General features: G+C 48.4%; 1 protein-coding gene across 6 annotated transcripts in view; it reads right to left on the bottom strand.

Moving 5' to 3' along the window:
- The window catches only part of TASOR2 (transcription activation suppressor family member 2), a 44,823-nt gene that overhangs the window by 10,214 nt on the left and 17,672 nt on the right, over positions 1-16,937 (bottom strand). For 4 of the 6 annotated variants that reach the window (XM_052789621.1, XM_052789624.1, XM_052789622.1 and 1 more), the window contains exons 10-18: positions 16,489-16,589; positions 14,729-14,832; positions 11,839-11,911; positions 11,652-11,726; positions 9,025-9,150; positions 7,049-7,858; positions 5,526-5,762; positions 2,819-3,746; positions 1,204-1,738 (exon numbers count right to left, since the gene is read on the bottom strand). In XM_052789621.1, the coding sequence (XP_052645581.1) occupies positions 1,204-1,738; positions 2,819-3,746; positions 5,526-5,762; positions 7,049-7,858; positions 9,025-9,150; positions 11,652-11,726; positions 11,839-11,911; positions 14,729-14,832; positions 16,489-16,589 (2,989 nt within the window). Of the gene's footprint in view, positions 1-1,203; positions 1,739-2,818; positions 3,747-5,525; positions 5,763-7,048; positions 7,859-9,024; positions 9,151-11,651; positions 11,727-11,838; positions 11,912-14,728; positions 14,833-14,981; positions 16,465-16,488; positions 16,590-16,937 lie in introns of those variants that run through there. The other 2 variants (XM_052789626.1, XM_052789625.1) reach the window with 2 other exon arrangements.

Raw genomic sequence — 16,937 nt, 5'->3', positions numbered from 1 at the left:
ACTACCATCCCCACCTCAGCCAGCAAGCAGAGTGCTGCAGACAGCCAGGGAAAGGTTTTGAAACTTTCCACCTTCTTTACACCATGAAATGGCTTAAAAATAGGCCAAACCATGCAGGGGCAATCAGCCAGTGCCCAGAGGTAATGTATGTAACAGCATCCTCTTACCTCTGCTGAGTTTACCTGTCCAAGCAAGCTATATGGACGCTATGGACAGTGATCCCACACTTCCTCCCAAAACACTTCTGCCTGCTTCACAGGACTAAACCCAGGAGGTAAAAAACACTGGGATATTTTTTCCTGCAAAACAGTTGCAGCCCTATGGCAGCTGCCCATTTGTTCAGAGTGGAAGTTTTAAAGGAATTATTTTAGTTCAAGAATTCATTCTTAAAAAACGTCAGCAGACACCCATGTTTTATATTTACCCAAGTACCTCCACTCCTGACCATCTGCAGACCATAGAAACTGTAAATTTTGATTTTAAAAACCCTGCCCAGAATGGAATATTAACTAACTTCACCAGAGGGGCAAGGGAAATACTGCAAAGCACCGCACTGCCATCTGTGTGGGGGAAACCTCTCCAAGCCAGCAAACCTCAGTTCTCCCAAATCAGCAGAGGAAAGGCTGTGCCGTGTCCCCTGACATGTCCGGGCTGCTGTGACCATGGGCAGGCAAACGCAGCTGCCCACAGGAGACAGGCAGGCTTTCGAGTCCTGATCTGGGGTGTTTGTGGTTCCTCTCCTTTCTCAGTTAAGCGCAGGTCTGAGACCCTGTCCGAGCTCACACAGCTCACAGCTGAAACCAGGAACAGACGCCGAGTTTGAAACTTTAATTGCTCTAGTTCTTTGGGATTCCTCCCCCTTGGACAGCATCCATGTTGAGGCCCTGGTCCCTTGGACACAGATAGATACAGCTCGTGCCAGAGCCTGGGGATGCCAGCTCACTCCAAGAGGATATCCAAACCCAGACTGAGGCCTGAAAGCTTCTTGTTTTATGGTGACTGAACACATCTGCATGGCAGTCATTTGGGGCAGCTAAATGCTGGGAGACGTTTCTCTGTCCTGCTTTGGGAACCCCCACTACCTGGCTCTAAGAAAGCCCACAAGCACGTCTGCTCCACTCCTCTGAGAAGACCCTACTCCTATAAACGTAAAATGCATTTTGTGCCCTATAGACTCATATCACCCAAACCTCAAGCTCTTACCGCAGTGATGGTCGAGACATCATGCACACGCTCCTCAGGAATGACTACCAGCTGCCTGTCTTTCACAGCCAGGCTCTCATCGGCATGTTCAATGAGGGAAAGGCTCTCGGGACAGCTTGTGGAGGAAGGCTCCTCCTCCCCACAGGGCAGCTCCACTGAAGAAGACGATACCGTGCTATCGACAACACCAGGAGTCCCATCATCATCAGTCTGAGAGTCTGCAGGGCTCTCCTCTGGGCAGAAACATCCCTGGCAATGTGTGCTGTGATCCAGAGAGCTGCTGGGAGTCTGGTCAGGGTCTGACCGAGAGTCTGCCGGGCATGTCTCCAACCCAAAACAGTCCTCACCATCATCACTCAGCTCAAGAAAGTCCCCAGTGCTGTTTATTGAGACATACTTCTCGGGGTTACTGTGCTCTACCACCTTCCTCGTGCTGCTCAGGAGTTTGCTGGGTTTGCTGTAGAAGAGAGCCACCCACATATGAAGGATCAGCTTCATCTCTTCCACATCATCGGGCAGATCGGGGTCCCAGGGCCTGGAAGGGAAAGCAAACACAGCCTGAAACGTCTTCATCCTCCCTCCAGTTGACTAGCACAAGGTAAGTCATCTCCTGGTTCCCCATGGCACTAAGCCCCAATGCAGTGGGGCTGCAAAGGCCCAGCTGCAGACACAGATCACTTGATGCAGTTTCCAGCTTGTTGAAAAAAAGAGAAACTCATGACTGCAAAGGAGGACTCTTGTTCATGGCTCTAGGTACCAATTGTAGCTGCAGAGCCATGGGAATCATAGAATGGTTTGGCTCACAAGGGACCTTTAAAGACCATCTAGTCCAGTCCCCCCTGCCATGGGGGAAGATGCCAGGGACACCTTCCACTAGACCAGGTTGCTCAAAGCCCCCTCCAACCTGACCTTGATCACTTCCATTGATGGGCCACCCACAGCTTCTCTGGGCAACCTGTTCCAGTGCCTCACCACCCTCACCGTAAAACATTTCTTCCTTATGTCCCAACCAAACTTACGCTCTCTCAGTTTAAAACCGTTGCCCTTTGTCCTGTCACTACACGCCTTGGTAAAAAGTCTTTCTCTGTCTTTCCTATAAGCCCCCTTTATGTATCAAAAGGCTGCAATAAGGTCTCCCTGGAGCCTTCTCTTCTCCAGGCTGAAACACCCCAACTCTCTCAGCCTGTCCTTATAGGAGGGGTGCTCCAGCTCCCTGATCATCTTCATGGCCCTCCTCTGGACCTGCTCCAACAGGTCCATGTCCTTCTTATGTTGGGGGCCCCAGAGCAGAGTAGAGGGGCAGAATCACCTCCCTTGACCTGCTGGCTGTGCTTCTTTTGATGCAGCCCAGGATACAATTGGCTTGCTGTACTACAAGCACACATTGCTGGCTCATGTCCAATTTGTCACCCACCAGTATCCCCAAGTCCTTCTCCACAGGGAAAACACACCAGCTTTAACACAGCAAAAGTGGGCAGCTGAGCATGGGGAAAAAGGCACTTAACATGCAAAGCAAGGCAAAAAAAGTTCCCAAAGCAAAGGAAGCCCCTTCCAAAAGCACTCCAGATGTTCAGCAAGAGACGTCCCCTACAGATGTCCTTCCAGACTGACTTACCCATGCAGGGCGCGGATGACTGTTTTCTCCAGGGCATCATTGGTGTACCTGCTGTCCAAATTGAAGAGATACTCTGCCTCCCAACGGCACGTCACCTTCACAGACTCGCCGCAGATGTTCACTGTGTGGGACTTGGCAAAGTCCTCTTTCAGCCGGGGGGAGAGCAGGTTGCTCCTGCGCCTCATCGCCACGGCCTCAAAGGGCCGCTGTAGGTGGGTGCTGTTCTGCTGGTGGCGGAAAGGTAGAACTTTCCCAACCAGGGGTCCTGCTCGGGCATTCCTGGTCCCATTTCTGGAAGGTGCTGGGCCAGGGTAGGGAGCACCTCTGGGATACATGTGTTTCTTTGAGTGCTCAGGCATCTGTGAGGCATATGAGTGCTCAGCAGAGATGAAGGAGTGCTTGTTCACCTCAGCAGCTTCTTGAGTCTCTCTTGGAGGCAATGCATGGGGTTTTGAAGGGCTGGGGCTCGCACTGTTCTTCTTGCTGAAAATCCCAGGGCTTTTCTCCCTGGGAATAGAGGCCAAATCATTTAAGTCTATTTTTTCAGCAGGAGAAAGCTTCTGGTTCAGCAATGCTTTGCTAGGACAGGTTGCTCCCTTTGCAAGCTTGTCTACCCTGTGGTATTCATGGTCAGAAGCAACACGCAAGGATCTGTGCTTGCGATGACTCTGCTGCTCCTTTGTAGAGTTGCTGGAGGGGCTGCAGGACACAGCGATCATCCCACTGCCCCTGGGGATAAACGAAGGAATACAAGAACCCAGAGCCAGATCAGCCAGCAAGTTCAAGGCATGGGACTCATAGTTGTTTCCCTTCAGAACAAAACCGAGATCAGGAACGCCGCCTGGGTAAATCTCACTTGTTTGGCCATCTGCTCCATGGCATTGGGAAGAAACTTCGCTTGGGAGGACAGAGAATGACTCCTTCCACTCTGCGTGAGAAAAACAAAGTCAGAGAATAAACAAAGGCCACACAGCTCTGCCTTGAGAAGAGGTTCAAAGCAGGCTTTCAGTCTGGCAGGAAAAAGCGTCTCTCCAACATGGAATTTGAACATGTAAAAAAACCCAAAAAACATCTCTATGGTCACGCAGGCCATGGCTACTACAAAACGATCCGGAGCTGGGAATCTAAGCGACTTCAGGAAGGGGGTTTATTCTCAGAAATAAAAGGCATGGGATCCAGAGTGAACAAAATTTCCCTTGGTCTCTGTGCACAGGGTAGTTTGGCCACTTAAATACAACCAGAGATATTTTAGGTGTTTCCTTAATCCTTTTTATTTTGCTTTAAATTTTTGCCTAGTTTGAGTATTTGCAGTCTTCACAGATAAAACCTGTGCTATACTTCCAAAACCCCACAGTTACAAAAAACCCCAAATCCTCTAAAACAGAGAAAAACCACTCTGCCCTGATGCTTCCCACTGCACACCCTCTCAAGAGCATAACCCACCCCTGAGCTGTACCTCAAGAGCACACGCAGAAACCTGGGGGCTCTCAAAGGCAGCCAGAGCACAGCAAGTAAGTGTTGATTTAGTTTTCAGTGTTAAAAATGCCCCTCACCGTAGCTCAAGGCCCATATTCATAATAACAGTATGAAGTCATTAAACAAGGTTAATGCCTTCAACTAAAAACCAGCACAAAAATCTCTCTTCAAGTAAAACCTTATTAAATCACATCTGTGCTAGTCCTGCATGTTACATTTAATTTCCTTGAGAACTGCATAGTAAGACACATAAATCGAGTATTTCTTGCTGCTAAACACTCTTATTTTGCGTTTTTGGCTGATCCTGGCATTCAGCAGGATCCATCTGATACCCTGCCCGTGCCGGAGCACTGGCCAGATCTGCTCCGGGAACCCCCATGTGAGAAGGGCAACGAGGGGTGGCGTTTGATACACACACGCTGATGAAAAGTGCCACATTTCAGGAACACGTGGCAATAAAAGATCAAGAAGAACGGATAAACTGAGCCAAGGTGGCTAAACCAGTCTTCAAAGCCTCCACATCCCCCAGGAAGGGGAAAAAGAAAGACCAGAGACAGATCCAAAAAAGGACATCAAAGCTCGAGAGTGAGAAAACACCACAAATTAGCAGAAAATGACTCTCCTGTTCCATCATTTATTTTGGCACTGTAATACTGGTTCTCAGTTTAACAGCAGACTCTCAGCCAGCATCTGCAGACGCTACACTCAAGGGCTGTCCACGCTGCCTCTTAAATCTGCTGCAGTCTGTCTGCAAAGGCTGCGACAATTCGACTCCTTTTAAAATGACCGGATTTACAACATAACAGACTAAGAATCTAGGTAGATGCTGGCTACAAGCAGAGGTTATAATGCTCTGTCCATGAGCTGCCTCAACGCAGTTTCACAGCTCAGCAGTTAAAAATCAGGGTTTTTAAACTACCTGAGCAGTTTGCCAAGGATGCAAACTGAAGGCTTAGGAAAGGACTCAGAAGAGACCCTGTGTGGTTTGCACATCCTGCAACAGAGATTTTCACGGTCGCCTTTATGTTTTACACTACTATGCATAACTGGGTGCCTGCAGGCTGTGGGGCAGCAGCACTCAGACCCCAGTCCAGACCCTCAGCACTAAATGTTGTAAGGCCCTTTGGCTGCTGCCAAACGTGCCGTTACTATCATCTGGTTGTGACCTGATCGTGATGTTTGACAGCTTGGCTTTTAAAGTAAAGATTTCCACAGGAAACAGCACTCTTACCACTTTCTGCTTGCTTTTTGGCTTGAGGTTTTGATGGGCTGTTTGCCACACTTTTTAGCGTCTTACTTTTCACCAGCTTAGTGACGGTCTCAGCAACAGGAACCTTTTTCATGTCTGGGTTCTTCAGTATCTTTAGTCTCTTTGTTTCCAAGCCAGGATCGTCAGGAACTGAGGTTTCCTTCTGAACAGGTTCAGACTGTGCTTTGTGCACAAATTCTGCAGAGAGGACCTCCGCACCTGGGACAGGGAAAAAGGAGCGCATTTCTTTTGGTTTGAGACATATTCAGGTTAAAAAGGAGTAATTGCAAAATATCCAGCTAAGAAATGTGGAAGGACTGCTTTAGAAGTGATTGCCAGTAGCACAGTAGTCTTCAATGACTTGATTTATGCATCCAATCTTACAAATGGGTTTGTTACTGATGTGAGTGATCAGTAACCAGTTTTTAAAAATTAAGCATTGCTTCTTAAGCTCATTAAAAGCCTGCTTTCCTGAACTAGAATAGGTGTTCTCCAGGGATAAGTCACTCTAATTCCTGCCCCGCACACTTGCACCCTGAGGGTACTTTTTATCTCTCCAAGAAGCACATAAGAACCTCTCCCAGATCCATCAGCAATGCCACCCAGGCCTGAGGCAACGTGCCCCAGGACAGAGCTCAATGGACTGTGAATCAGAGCTGACTTCAGCCCACAGCGGGCAGATGCTGTACAACCCCCTGTTCTGCACAACAGCCCATTTTCACAGTCGCTGCCGCTACCTGTGATGTGTGTAAATGCCGGGGAGGTCGCCGAGTATGACACTAACTTTGTAGACAGTTGGTCCTTCGGATCTTTATGGCCACGTTTCATCACCAAGTTTGAGATTCATCTCAACCCACTTTGAGTGTCTCTACAAATCAGGTGGAGGCTCAGGCTGGCTCAGGACAGGCTTAGCCTGTCCTCAGCAGCGAGACAGGAGCCTTCAGAGGACAATTTATGCCATTGAGACACCTCGCATGAGCAGGTCAGGCCAGATGCCAGCTTTCAGCAGAGTAAGTTGGGTGGGATCAATCTCACACTTCTAGCTTCCTCAAGGCCACAGCAAGAAAGCTGACTCTCAGGGAGTCACAACGTGACCATATAGGTGGCTGGTTATTTAGGCAGCCTGTAATGACCATGGCTTTGGCAACTGCTCCTTGCCTGAGCCATCAACAGCCCGTGGACAAGTGATGCAATAACCATGACCTGGTTGATGCCCCTGTGCAGAGTCACCCGTAAGCAAAGGAAGGCAACAGCACAGACCATTGCACCAAGTTTCAGGCACCTTCACTGAAATTGCCTGTCATAGCCCCGGACTCCTTCCCAGGTTGAACAAGAGACTGTGGAGACATCACCACAGACCTATTTGGATGCTCTCAGGAGGTATCTGCTCGCGCTGGGCACCTGGGGGGATGGTGAGGGGACACAGCTCCTAGTGAACCCTGAGTATCCCAGCTGGATATCCCAAAGAAGCAGGAGGAAGTCAGTCCCATTTATATAGCACTTACCTCTTTTCCTTCTGTGTGGAAACTGCAAATTGGCTAATTTAAGCATGGGCTCGTTGGAATTGGCCGCGAACCCTGGCTTTTTAGGAAAAGAGAAAGCGATGTTGATTTTCTTCTTCTTGGCTGCTTTCCTGTTCCTGCTGCTGTCCCCCATAGGATGCATTTGCATCTTGAGGGGTGACCATTTCTTCCTGGTGCTGGTCACAATGGCTCGGCTGGATTTTCTCCTGCTCTGCTGTACCCATAGCTTGCTGGCTGAGTTGACATCTTTTGCAGGCCCTTCACCACTCTGGTCCAGCCCCACACTGAGCTGTGGGTTTTCACTTTTGACTTTTATTTCCGCTGCTGTGTTGGGACTAATAGGGTCTGGTGGCACAGCTGAACAGAAGTCCACTTTACAATCAGCCTCTGAATCGCAGCAAAGAGACTGAACAGCACCGGTCAAACATCCTAAGGCAGCTGACATTTCCAGAGTATAGCTGCTGGGATCAGACAGATAATGCTGCAGCTGGGAGAAAGACTGCTCTGAGTGTTTTTTGAAGGGATCAGTACATTCATCCTCAGTTGGTGAGAGGAGAGAAGAAAGGGGAACTTTGCTGTTTTGCCCAGAGGTGGGCTGTGCATTTTGATCAAGCTTTGCGTACTCCTGGAAGTGCTGTTTGATACGTATGCTGGTACTGACTGCATCCCCCCATGAAAAACTCGTGGCTTTCTGTAAGGCATAGCGAAGTCCAGGCAAAACTGATGCTATTTTTAATGAGATGTCACTATCGTCACCATCTTCCCTTTCATCTTTTGGATCATGCTTTTCAACTGCGAAAGGAAAGTAACAGAATTTTACTCACATTAAAAAAGGATTAAATTCCCCAAATCACCTCACCGTTACATGCGAAGAGAACATGAAAGCTATGAAAAAGCCCCAGAAGCCAACCTACAAAAAGCTAGCCCCAGGGGTGATGTCCTGGTTTGATGGATGCTTGTAACTGCTGAAGGTAAAAAGAATTGCATGTAGGAGTCAAAGTGGATTAAACTAAGATGAAAGACTGCTGTTGTATCAGCTAGCCCCATTCTGCAGGAAATTACAGGGTGAGATGGCACACATAGTGGTCTAAGTCCCTTCACTCTAGCAAGTCTTGCTACATCCAACATTTAAGACAGTCAGAGCTCTGAAAATAGATGGGTTTTGTTGGCTTTGTTTTAAACCTGTTTAAATTTAGGGTTGCCCATGCAGGGTGTTTAGACTAGCACCATTTTCAGATCACTTGTGTTATGTCCCTGTTCACATGCAACTTCCAGCAGCTCCATCTCTACCTGCTGTCAGCATGGGTGGACACGCTTCACATGAAGACACCACATTAGTGCTCTGGAGTGGGATGGGGAATACAGACTTCCTCAAGCAGATCTGGGGACTGTATAAATAACTAACATGATCCCCTGGGTGATTTTCTAAAGCTGGAGGACTGATCCTACTGAAAAGAGTTGGTGTTTCTGTTTTCAGCAGGATCAACACTCTACCACGTACACTGCTCAGTATCATAAAAGCCTTGGGTTTAGCTCCCAGTAGAGATCAACGAGTCCCAAGGCTCGAGGGTGCCCACCCTCGCAGATGTCACTGTGGAAGTAGGCTCCGCTTGGCATAGCAGCATCCTCTCAGTGTCTGGAAATGCCTGGAGAGCCAGTGTGATATGCAGAGCCTGTCAGTTGAGCTCCCCATCTGCACAAGGCAGACTTATCCGGCTTCATCTGCCGCAAGCCAGCAGCCTGATGTTGGTGCTTTGCACCCACAGGCTTGGCCCATCTACGTGTTATGATCCAACTCTGAGGTTTCTTTTGGTCGCAGGGCCAGGCTGACAACCCCAGTGCCCTTCCCCGTCACATCTCTTCCCAGCAAGGCAAAGGCATTTCTCTTCCCCTTCCAGATGTGTGATTTTCTTCGCCTGTTGGCCCTGCCTTGCACTGGCAATGCTGGTCCTTGTTACCGGCAAGCCCAGGCGTCCCCACAAGCCAGCTCCCAGCTGCCTGCCTCCACTGCTGGCTCAGGAATACTGCGGCATGTCTGCACAGCGGGTTTGGTACGCCTGCCCTGCATTCCTCTTGACGGCTGTCTGGACAGGAAGGGAACAGATTCAGAGGCCGCTTGTTTCAAAACGGGAAACATTATTCATGCTTCGAGTCTGAGCTGAGTGACTTCAGATGTGACCAACCTTCAACCTCCTGTTCTCTTTGCATCTCTCCTGCACCCCTGCCATCTTCGGTGACCATCCCTTTTCAACCCCAAACCCCTGCACAGCTCTACTTATCTTCATAGAAAGGAAAAGCCCTAAAGGAAAAAGGGTTTATAATCCCGGTGAGAAGAGGTCTCTGTCCCAGGGGACAGTCAGGGCTGGCTGGAGTAACGCCGCTCACATAGGCAGAATGGGACAGCACGTGCAGGAGTCCTGCTGGCACCAGAGGGAAAGCATCTGGAAGCCATCAACATTCAGATCGTGACACATAACAACACTGAGTGTTTACTCAATGTTATCCTCTCGCCTTGCCTGTTCGCTTTGCCACCAGCTGCTCTCTGGCTGCCACGGCTTCACCTCCTCTTTAGCATCAACACCAGCCACAGGCAATGTCTACTACAGCCCCAAACTTTCCTACCAACCAGCTGCTTGCACCAGCTTCTCTCTGGCATGCTCCTTACACCTGGTGCCCTCTCCTGTCTCCACCACCTTCTTCCACAATAACCCTCTTCAAGATAAATACCTCCTTGCCCTGTTCTCCTCCTCCCCAGCATACGGTGCCCACAGTCAGCCTGGAATAGATCCCTCTGCTCTGGACAGTATTTTCTGCCTGTTGCAGGGCTGGTCAGCAAGATCTCAATATCTGGGTGGTCAGTTCCCACCTCCAGCCTGCTCTCCAGGCATTCTTCCCCTTCACCTCACCCAATTTCAAGCCCTTGCTCCAGGCATCACAGCAACAACCTGATTCCAGGTTTGACCTGGCACTTCGTATCTTCACTCTGCCTCAGGAGGAACCTGTCTCTCTCCTACACCTAGCAAAGATACTAGAAATGTTGCCACGCTAACACAGCCACCAGCAGCACATCCTTAAAAGTTAGGTTGACTGAATTCAGGCATCAAAGACATTTGCAACTCATACTGCCAAGTTACCATCATGTCTTCACCCGACTTACAAGCCCACTTCATATGCGAGTCCTGAAGGAGAAAGTTTATAGCTGGAGGTTAAACACTGAAAAAGACAAAGCAATCCATGCTCGGATGTGCCTGTGGGTCCCATCAGCTCTTCTGCTGATTTTATCTTCTGGGGAGGGGAGATGGGTACGTCCTATGCAGCTCCGTCAGCAATGCCAGCCATCACTCACACAGAGGTGGACTGAAATACCAACGTGTGGCTGGCATAAACAGTCTCTTTGCTTGTCCCTAGGATGACTCAACAAAAAGCAAGCCAGAAGTTACACAGAGCAAAAGGCCCCTGCTTATACGTTGCTTGCAGATCTGCAAGGCTAGAAGTATTACCGGTGGAGTAGGTGCAGTGAGAGGCACGTGGATGAAGCTGTCCAGGGGAGGCAGAGCAGTAACTTTCATTATGTCCACAAGAAGAAATTGTAGTATGAATATTTCCACATAGACAGTGCAGCAAAAAGCCAATAGATACAGAGAAAATTTGAGGCAAATGCAAGAGGTTGAAGCTGATTCTTACTTCAAGATCTGCAGGTTCAAACCGAGCAATCTATTTTCTCTTATTTAGTGCCTCTGTATTTGTTCTGCATGAAAAGCAGCACATTTTGCAGCTGCAAACAGGCTGGATTCACCTCCCAGGTCCCAGAGCCGTGACTCACCTTGATGGCAGCAAAGCATCACGGCTCTGGCCAACGCCATCTCCCTGCCTCCCTCCCTCCCCCGTCATGCACCCTGACCAGTCGTCACAGCTCCGCTACCAACATTTATGGATCCCGCAGGAGAGAAGTCACACAATACGGCTGAGCCTCCAAACCCTTGCTGCTCTTTAGGGAGCAATGCCCCTTCCCCACCTCTCCTCTCCCTCCCCACGACAGCAGCGACCTTTCACAGAGCCCACTTCACTTGTTATCTCAGCAGAAAACAATTCCCTTATTTTTTAGGGCAGGCTTTTTTTCTGCTGGTTTAGCAAATCACATCAGCTCCGTGCAGGGTCCAGCAAGTGCCATGTGTCGTTTCGCCCCCCTGAGCACGGCTCCAGTGCACCTTTAGGGATGTTAAGCCAGGCTCTGCAGGAGTCAGATTTCCACATACACACGTAAGACAGTTCAGGGAGTGGATGCTGCTGAAAACTGACTGAGAGGGAGAAATGTAATTATTTGTCACTCCCATCAACTTCCTGCAAAGGGGCAAGGATGTGCAGTGAATGGGCGAGGCACGGAACCTCGTTTAGATCAGCTTAAAATGCGGCATAGCTAGAGAATTGGGACTTCTCTCTCCTCTTAAGGCCCTTTGCGCTAAAGCTGTAGGTGGTTCTGAGCAGAGAAATCAGCTCTTCAAGAGGACATGTCTGTGAGGACCCTCTGGTGAGGATCCCACAGCCAAAACACAGTGTCTGAAGCCAGCAAAGGGAACCTCCCTACCTCTCAGGCATACCGACCGTGATGAGGTGAACAGAAACAGGGCCAGGAGGCTGACAGGCTCCTTGGGGTCAAACCCTATGAAACAAAGCAACAGGTTTTGTTTAGACTGAGGGTGCCCACCCTCCGTCTCTAAAACAGAGCAGGACTTTTAAGCACAGGTATTGGCTTCTGCATAGCAATGCCTTACCATCATCTCGTGCCAAGGCAGAGGACGTGAGGAGGATAAGGACTCCTTGGTCTTGTAAATATTTGATGATTGCCTATAAAAAACACATACAAAGTTAGAGCAACCACTCCCTTTCCTCCTCAGCACACTTTATATCACTCGGCATGACTGTCGACAAGCCCTTATTGCCGGTGAACATGTGCCAACATCACCAGCTCATTCCCTGTTGAGGAGGACACTGTTCGTTTCGTGCCACTTGGGTCAATGGGGATCTGTAACCAAAAGCATTCCATTTATGTTGTTATTCAGCGCTCAGATTCCTCCCATCTGTTCCTTAAAAAATAAATATGCTTAGCCAAACTAGCTGTAATTAATGAACAAGGTTAATAATTTTAGTCCCTTCAGTTCAAAAGCTCCTAGGCATCTCAGCCAGAAATTGCTTTCCACAGCCCAAGGGGAAGGTTTTCCCAGCAGGGAAAGCAAAGCTGGACACCAGCATCTGACAAAATACAACCAACTGTTCCAGCCACAAGCCTGACTGAAGTTCAGGCCATGCAGCTTGCTTATTAGCAGCATCAGTATCAAAGAATATGTGACAAAAAATTTGCTGAGTCTAAGAGACACCTGCAACTCTGTCTCAGAGCTGGATGACTGCATGTCTAAAAAGATACGTGCACTTATCGAGGCTTTTCTTATGTTTGGGTGTTGCTTGATGCCTCATTGCAGAGCCTGATTTGGACTGCCTTTCCCTCCATGGGGATAGCCATTTGGATCTCTTTCTTCCATGCAGACACATCTTTTCAGGAAACTTAGAGGAACTGAATAACCCTAGGGCTTCTAATGCTCTGTGAAACTTCACTGATCCCATTCAATACATTCAGACATAACAGAGGATTGGACTAATGCCCACAGCCTCATTTCTCCAGGACAACAGAACAGCTTTGGAAATGCTGAACAATTTCAATGTAATATTCACTATTCAGAACAGCAGCTCCTTGCTTTGGTTGTCTCAAGCCAGCAGAGCAGAAGGGATAAGAGCCAGCATCTCTGCTGTATAAATCCAGCTCAATGAAATAGCTGTGGTTTCTCACGGACAGGATGATTTTCAGGCAGGTGAGGAGGAAAGTCAAGCCATAATGCAGCAGCCACCTGACACAGAGCTGAGAGACATCAATCAGCAAGCACTCAGAGGACCGGCCTCAGGCAACAGCGAGCCCCAGCCACCCTTTCATTTTCACTTGGGCCCTGTGCAAGGTGGGTGCCTGGCCCGTGCACCACTGAAAGGGAAAGGAGATGGAAGGCATTTTTCATTCACACTTTTGGGAGCTGCCGCTAAAGCGAATTCACCCACGGGCTGTTCAACAGCAAGCTAAGGGGAGGGAAGAAGCACACTGACCATTTCCTCGCTGGAATAAAGGAGCTCTATTAATGCAGTTTGACAGATATATGAGGGTGGGGAATCTCTAGGGAAACGATGCTCCTGATGGCTTTCAATACCAAACTGCTCACGGCCACAACTCAACCATCTCATCTTTTGCCCTAGCGAGCCCAGCTCTGCTGGGCTTGGCAGGATGCATGTTATAGCCCTCAGTGGCTACAAACATGGTGTGATGCCCTGGAACAAGTGGCTGTCACGGATCCCAGCAAGACAGACACCTGGACTCTGTAAAGTATTGGTTAAAATATCTCTTACTGGTGAGAACAGGAGAAGAAAAAAGGGATAGCATAGATAAGCTTACATCCCTTCAGATGCTGGGAATCTCAAGATGAGCTGCAGCACAGACAGATCAGTGCCCCAACCAGAGGTCCAACTGAAGTTGCACAGGTCAGGGTTACCTGCACGTGAAGGGATATTGTCTTTGTCATCCCTTCTTTCTTCTCATGTTGTTACCAATATAAAATAGTTTAATCAATACTTTAGGGAGTCCAAGTGCTTTTCTTACAGGGATCCACAACAAACACTTGCTCTGGTATGTTACATGTGGGAAGCTGCACATCGGTGGGCAGCTTTTCAGCAGTGCCGCACGGCAGCAGCACTTCCAGGCAGTTCATGGGCCACTGCCAACTTATAGTGAGGGGAGGATGTGCCCAGACAGCCGTGAGTTTGCAGCCGTGAATTTGCAACCTTGAATTTACAGGAAGCGTCAGATGTGAGAGAGCAACCAGCAGCAGCAAAGCCAAAACCAACCCAACCACAAATCCCAGCAGAGGTGCAGGTGCTGCGCTCCACAGGGGTGAGGATTATCCCTTGGAGATGTGACAGTCACACTGGGAACAAAAGACCCCAGTGTGCTTGAAAAAAGCCTTATCAGATAATATATCGCAAGGGAAATTCCCCATTAAAAATAAATCTCAACTTATTCAGAGCTCCTGGAAGCCCATGAGGTTTCAGCAGTGTAACTATGAGTATCTAGCTGAGTGGGGGCTATTTTTCAGCAATGAGGGAGAAAGGCAGGCATGTGACAGCTTATGTCTTTTGCTTAGTAATTATCATTTTGGCACTGGGGGACTTTGCTTCTGCTTTCTTAATATATAAGATCCCCTTGCAGTCCTTGTCCACCACGCTGTTTGCAATGCAAGGGGGGGAAATCATTAATGAAGACAATAAAATAATCTCATCTGGCATAAACATAGCCAAAGAAGAGGTCTGCCTGGTATAATGCCTTCTGCTCAGCGGGGCATGCTCACCCTAGAAATCAGTTCCCAACTCATAGTGGGTAATCTTCAGTTAACAGTTTATATACAGAAATACTAAACTATGTTTGAGAATAACAAAGCAGGAAAATAATACTTAAAGCAGGGAAGTTCATTCCATTTTGCATTAGTTCGGAATCTGTGAATACCAAAAGTTTCAAGAGATCATTTAAAAGGCCACCTTCCTCCCAAAATGACAATGTTTTAAAATACTTACCAAGCCCTTTTCCTTTAGCTTTTCTACTAACTGATCCATTTTGTATTGATCCTTATTTGATATTTCTACTTCATACAGACTGAAGTAAACACCCTGAAAGCAGACTGCAGACAAAAGAGAGAGAATTTGATGTTGAAATAGTGCCTCTTGCATGAACTCTGAACAAACAAGTGCTCCTGTACAAGGAAAATGGGTGTGCAATTGGTGGAAGCACTGGGTTTTAAAAAAAAAAAAAAAAAAAAAAAAAACTTACCAAGATTTCCTAAGCTGGTATATGCATTCATATCGCAGTGAGTTTCCTCTTCAACCCATGCATGGTTCACTGGAGATGTTTCCTATCTTATCTCTGCAGCTAACAAAAGCTATTTAACCAATGCTGTGTGCTTCAACAGAGACAGGGAGCCTTTCAGAGGGAAATAGCTCATTCTAACGTGCCATATTTTCCCCTGCTATGGAGCATCGTTATTCCACACTCTGATCCCCAAAGGAGTTTAACAAAGGCAAGATCTTGGACCCACCTTAACCCTCTGAATTTCACAGCAAAATTCTTCTGTTCAACTATTTCCTCTCTTTCACCAGCTGATCTTAAGACTGTGGCTCCATGGCACCTTCATCAAGTGTTGCTGTGGCCTGTCCCCACTTCTCCTGCCCTGGCACTATCCTGTGTCCATCTGCACTGTAAGCTGAATGCTAACCCCCAAAACAGGCTGGCTGTCAGCCGGCCCAATCAATGCCCTGACTGGGTTCAGCAGAGCTGATACACGGATGGGACGCAACACTGCAGCAGTCCACACTTGTTTTGGTGCAAGATGACATGGAAATGCACTTGGAGCTTCTGCAAATCACATCCAGAGCCCTCCACGTGCAACCTGCAGTATCTGTGCCAGTAACTGCACGTCCACTGCAATGCACAGCCACTCACAGCCATCAGGAGCTCAACACCTCAGGGCTGAGAGCTGCCAGGCTCATCGAAACTGCAACCCAAAAATCAATCAGCAGTATGAACCCCAAGTGTAATTAGACACAGGTCCCCTCCTCCCCACCCTGCACTGACCAGGACAGAGAGTGGTTGACTATAGGCAAGTAGGGTCTCTTAGCACCACTAAGGGGACAGTAGAGCCCTTCTCTTCCTTCCCCAAATCTGTGCTTTTATTTGCTGATTGCTGAGCATTCTCTGCCTCTCCCCAAGGTTTCTGGAGTCCTCTCCCCTCTCACGCTGCCATTCACTGTCACTGTCACTGTCAGTCCCCTTGAAGTGACAAGTAGGTTACCTGTGACCCAAAGCTACTGCAGGCAGCCACGTCTTTTGGCTTTGGCCGGCAGCTAGGCCCATCCGCCCAGATGCAGGAGACACTGGATCAGACCCCAAAAGGTGGAGTGTCCCTCACCTCGTAGGGAGATGATGTAAGAAGGGAAAAGTTTGTCTCCCTGCATTTGCTCTCAGTTGCACCACTTTTGGCATCTTGCAGGATGGGAAACCAGGTCTCGAAACAGGGTCTCCCACCCTGTCCTGTCCCAGGAATGGGCTGATCAAAGGGTTGCTTTGGGAAAAGCATTATATCACACCAGGAGACCATATGAAGTATGGACAGGAAAATATCCCTGTGCTGCCTTGGCATTTTTCCTTGCTTATCTGCAATCAGCCACCCTTCAAGACAGGACCCAGTGCTACGTGGACCTGAGCTCTAACCCCCTGCAGCAATTCCTACGGCACGGCACAAGCACGTGTTACTCATCATGCCGACGGGTTTGGCACCCACCTTCATTCTCAGTGTAATTTCTTTTCCCAAATGCAGCTTCTGGTAGCTTTTTCTTCAAGTCAGACAAACCCATGACATGGTTAATGTCCAGGTTGGGAGGCCTGTGGGGATAAAGCAGCAGACAGTGAGATCACAAGCATAAAAGGCTCTCAGAATCAAGCATAGTAGAGTGTCCTGGTTGGCCTGTCACTGTAAAACCAGAGAAAGCGGCTCTGAAGAAGGCTGGAGAAGGTTCAGCTTGCTTAGCACTTTGCTGATCTGAGGATCATGTTTGTGAACACTTCCAAACACTGATATTGGTGGCCGTGTTACTGGCTGTCACTGGCTGTTTCAAATTGCTGCCTGCTGGTTGGCTTCTGACTACTGAAGATTTTAAATCTCTCATTTTTTTGAATGCTAGTTACCTCAATACTTTATTTGCCATCGTGCCTATCTGTAAACACAACTGG

The sequence above is a fragment of the Harpia harpyja genome, chromosome 6, assembly GCF_026419915.1.
Source record: "Harpia harpyja isolate bHarHar1 chromosome 6, bHarHar1 primary haplotype, whole genome shotgun sequence".
NCBI lineage: Eukaryota > Metazoa > Chordata > Aves > Accipitriformes > Accipitridae > Harpia > Harpia harpyja.
Note: the sequence above shows the minus strand (reverse complement) of the source record. Positions and strands in the feature narration are given on the sequence as shown.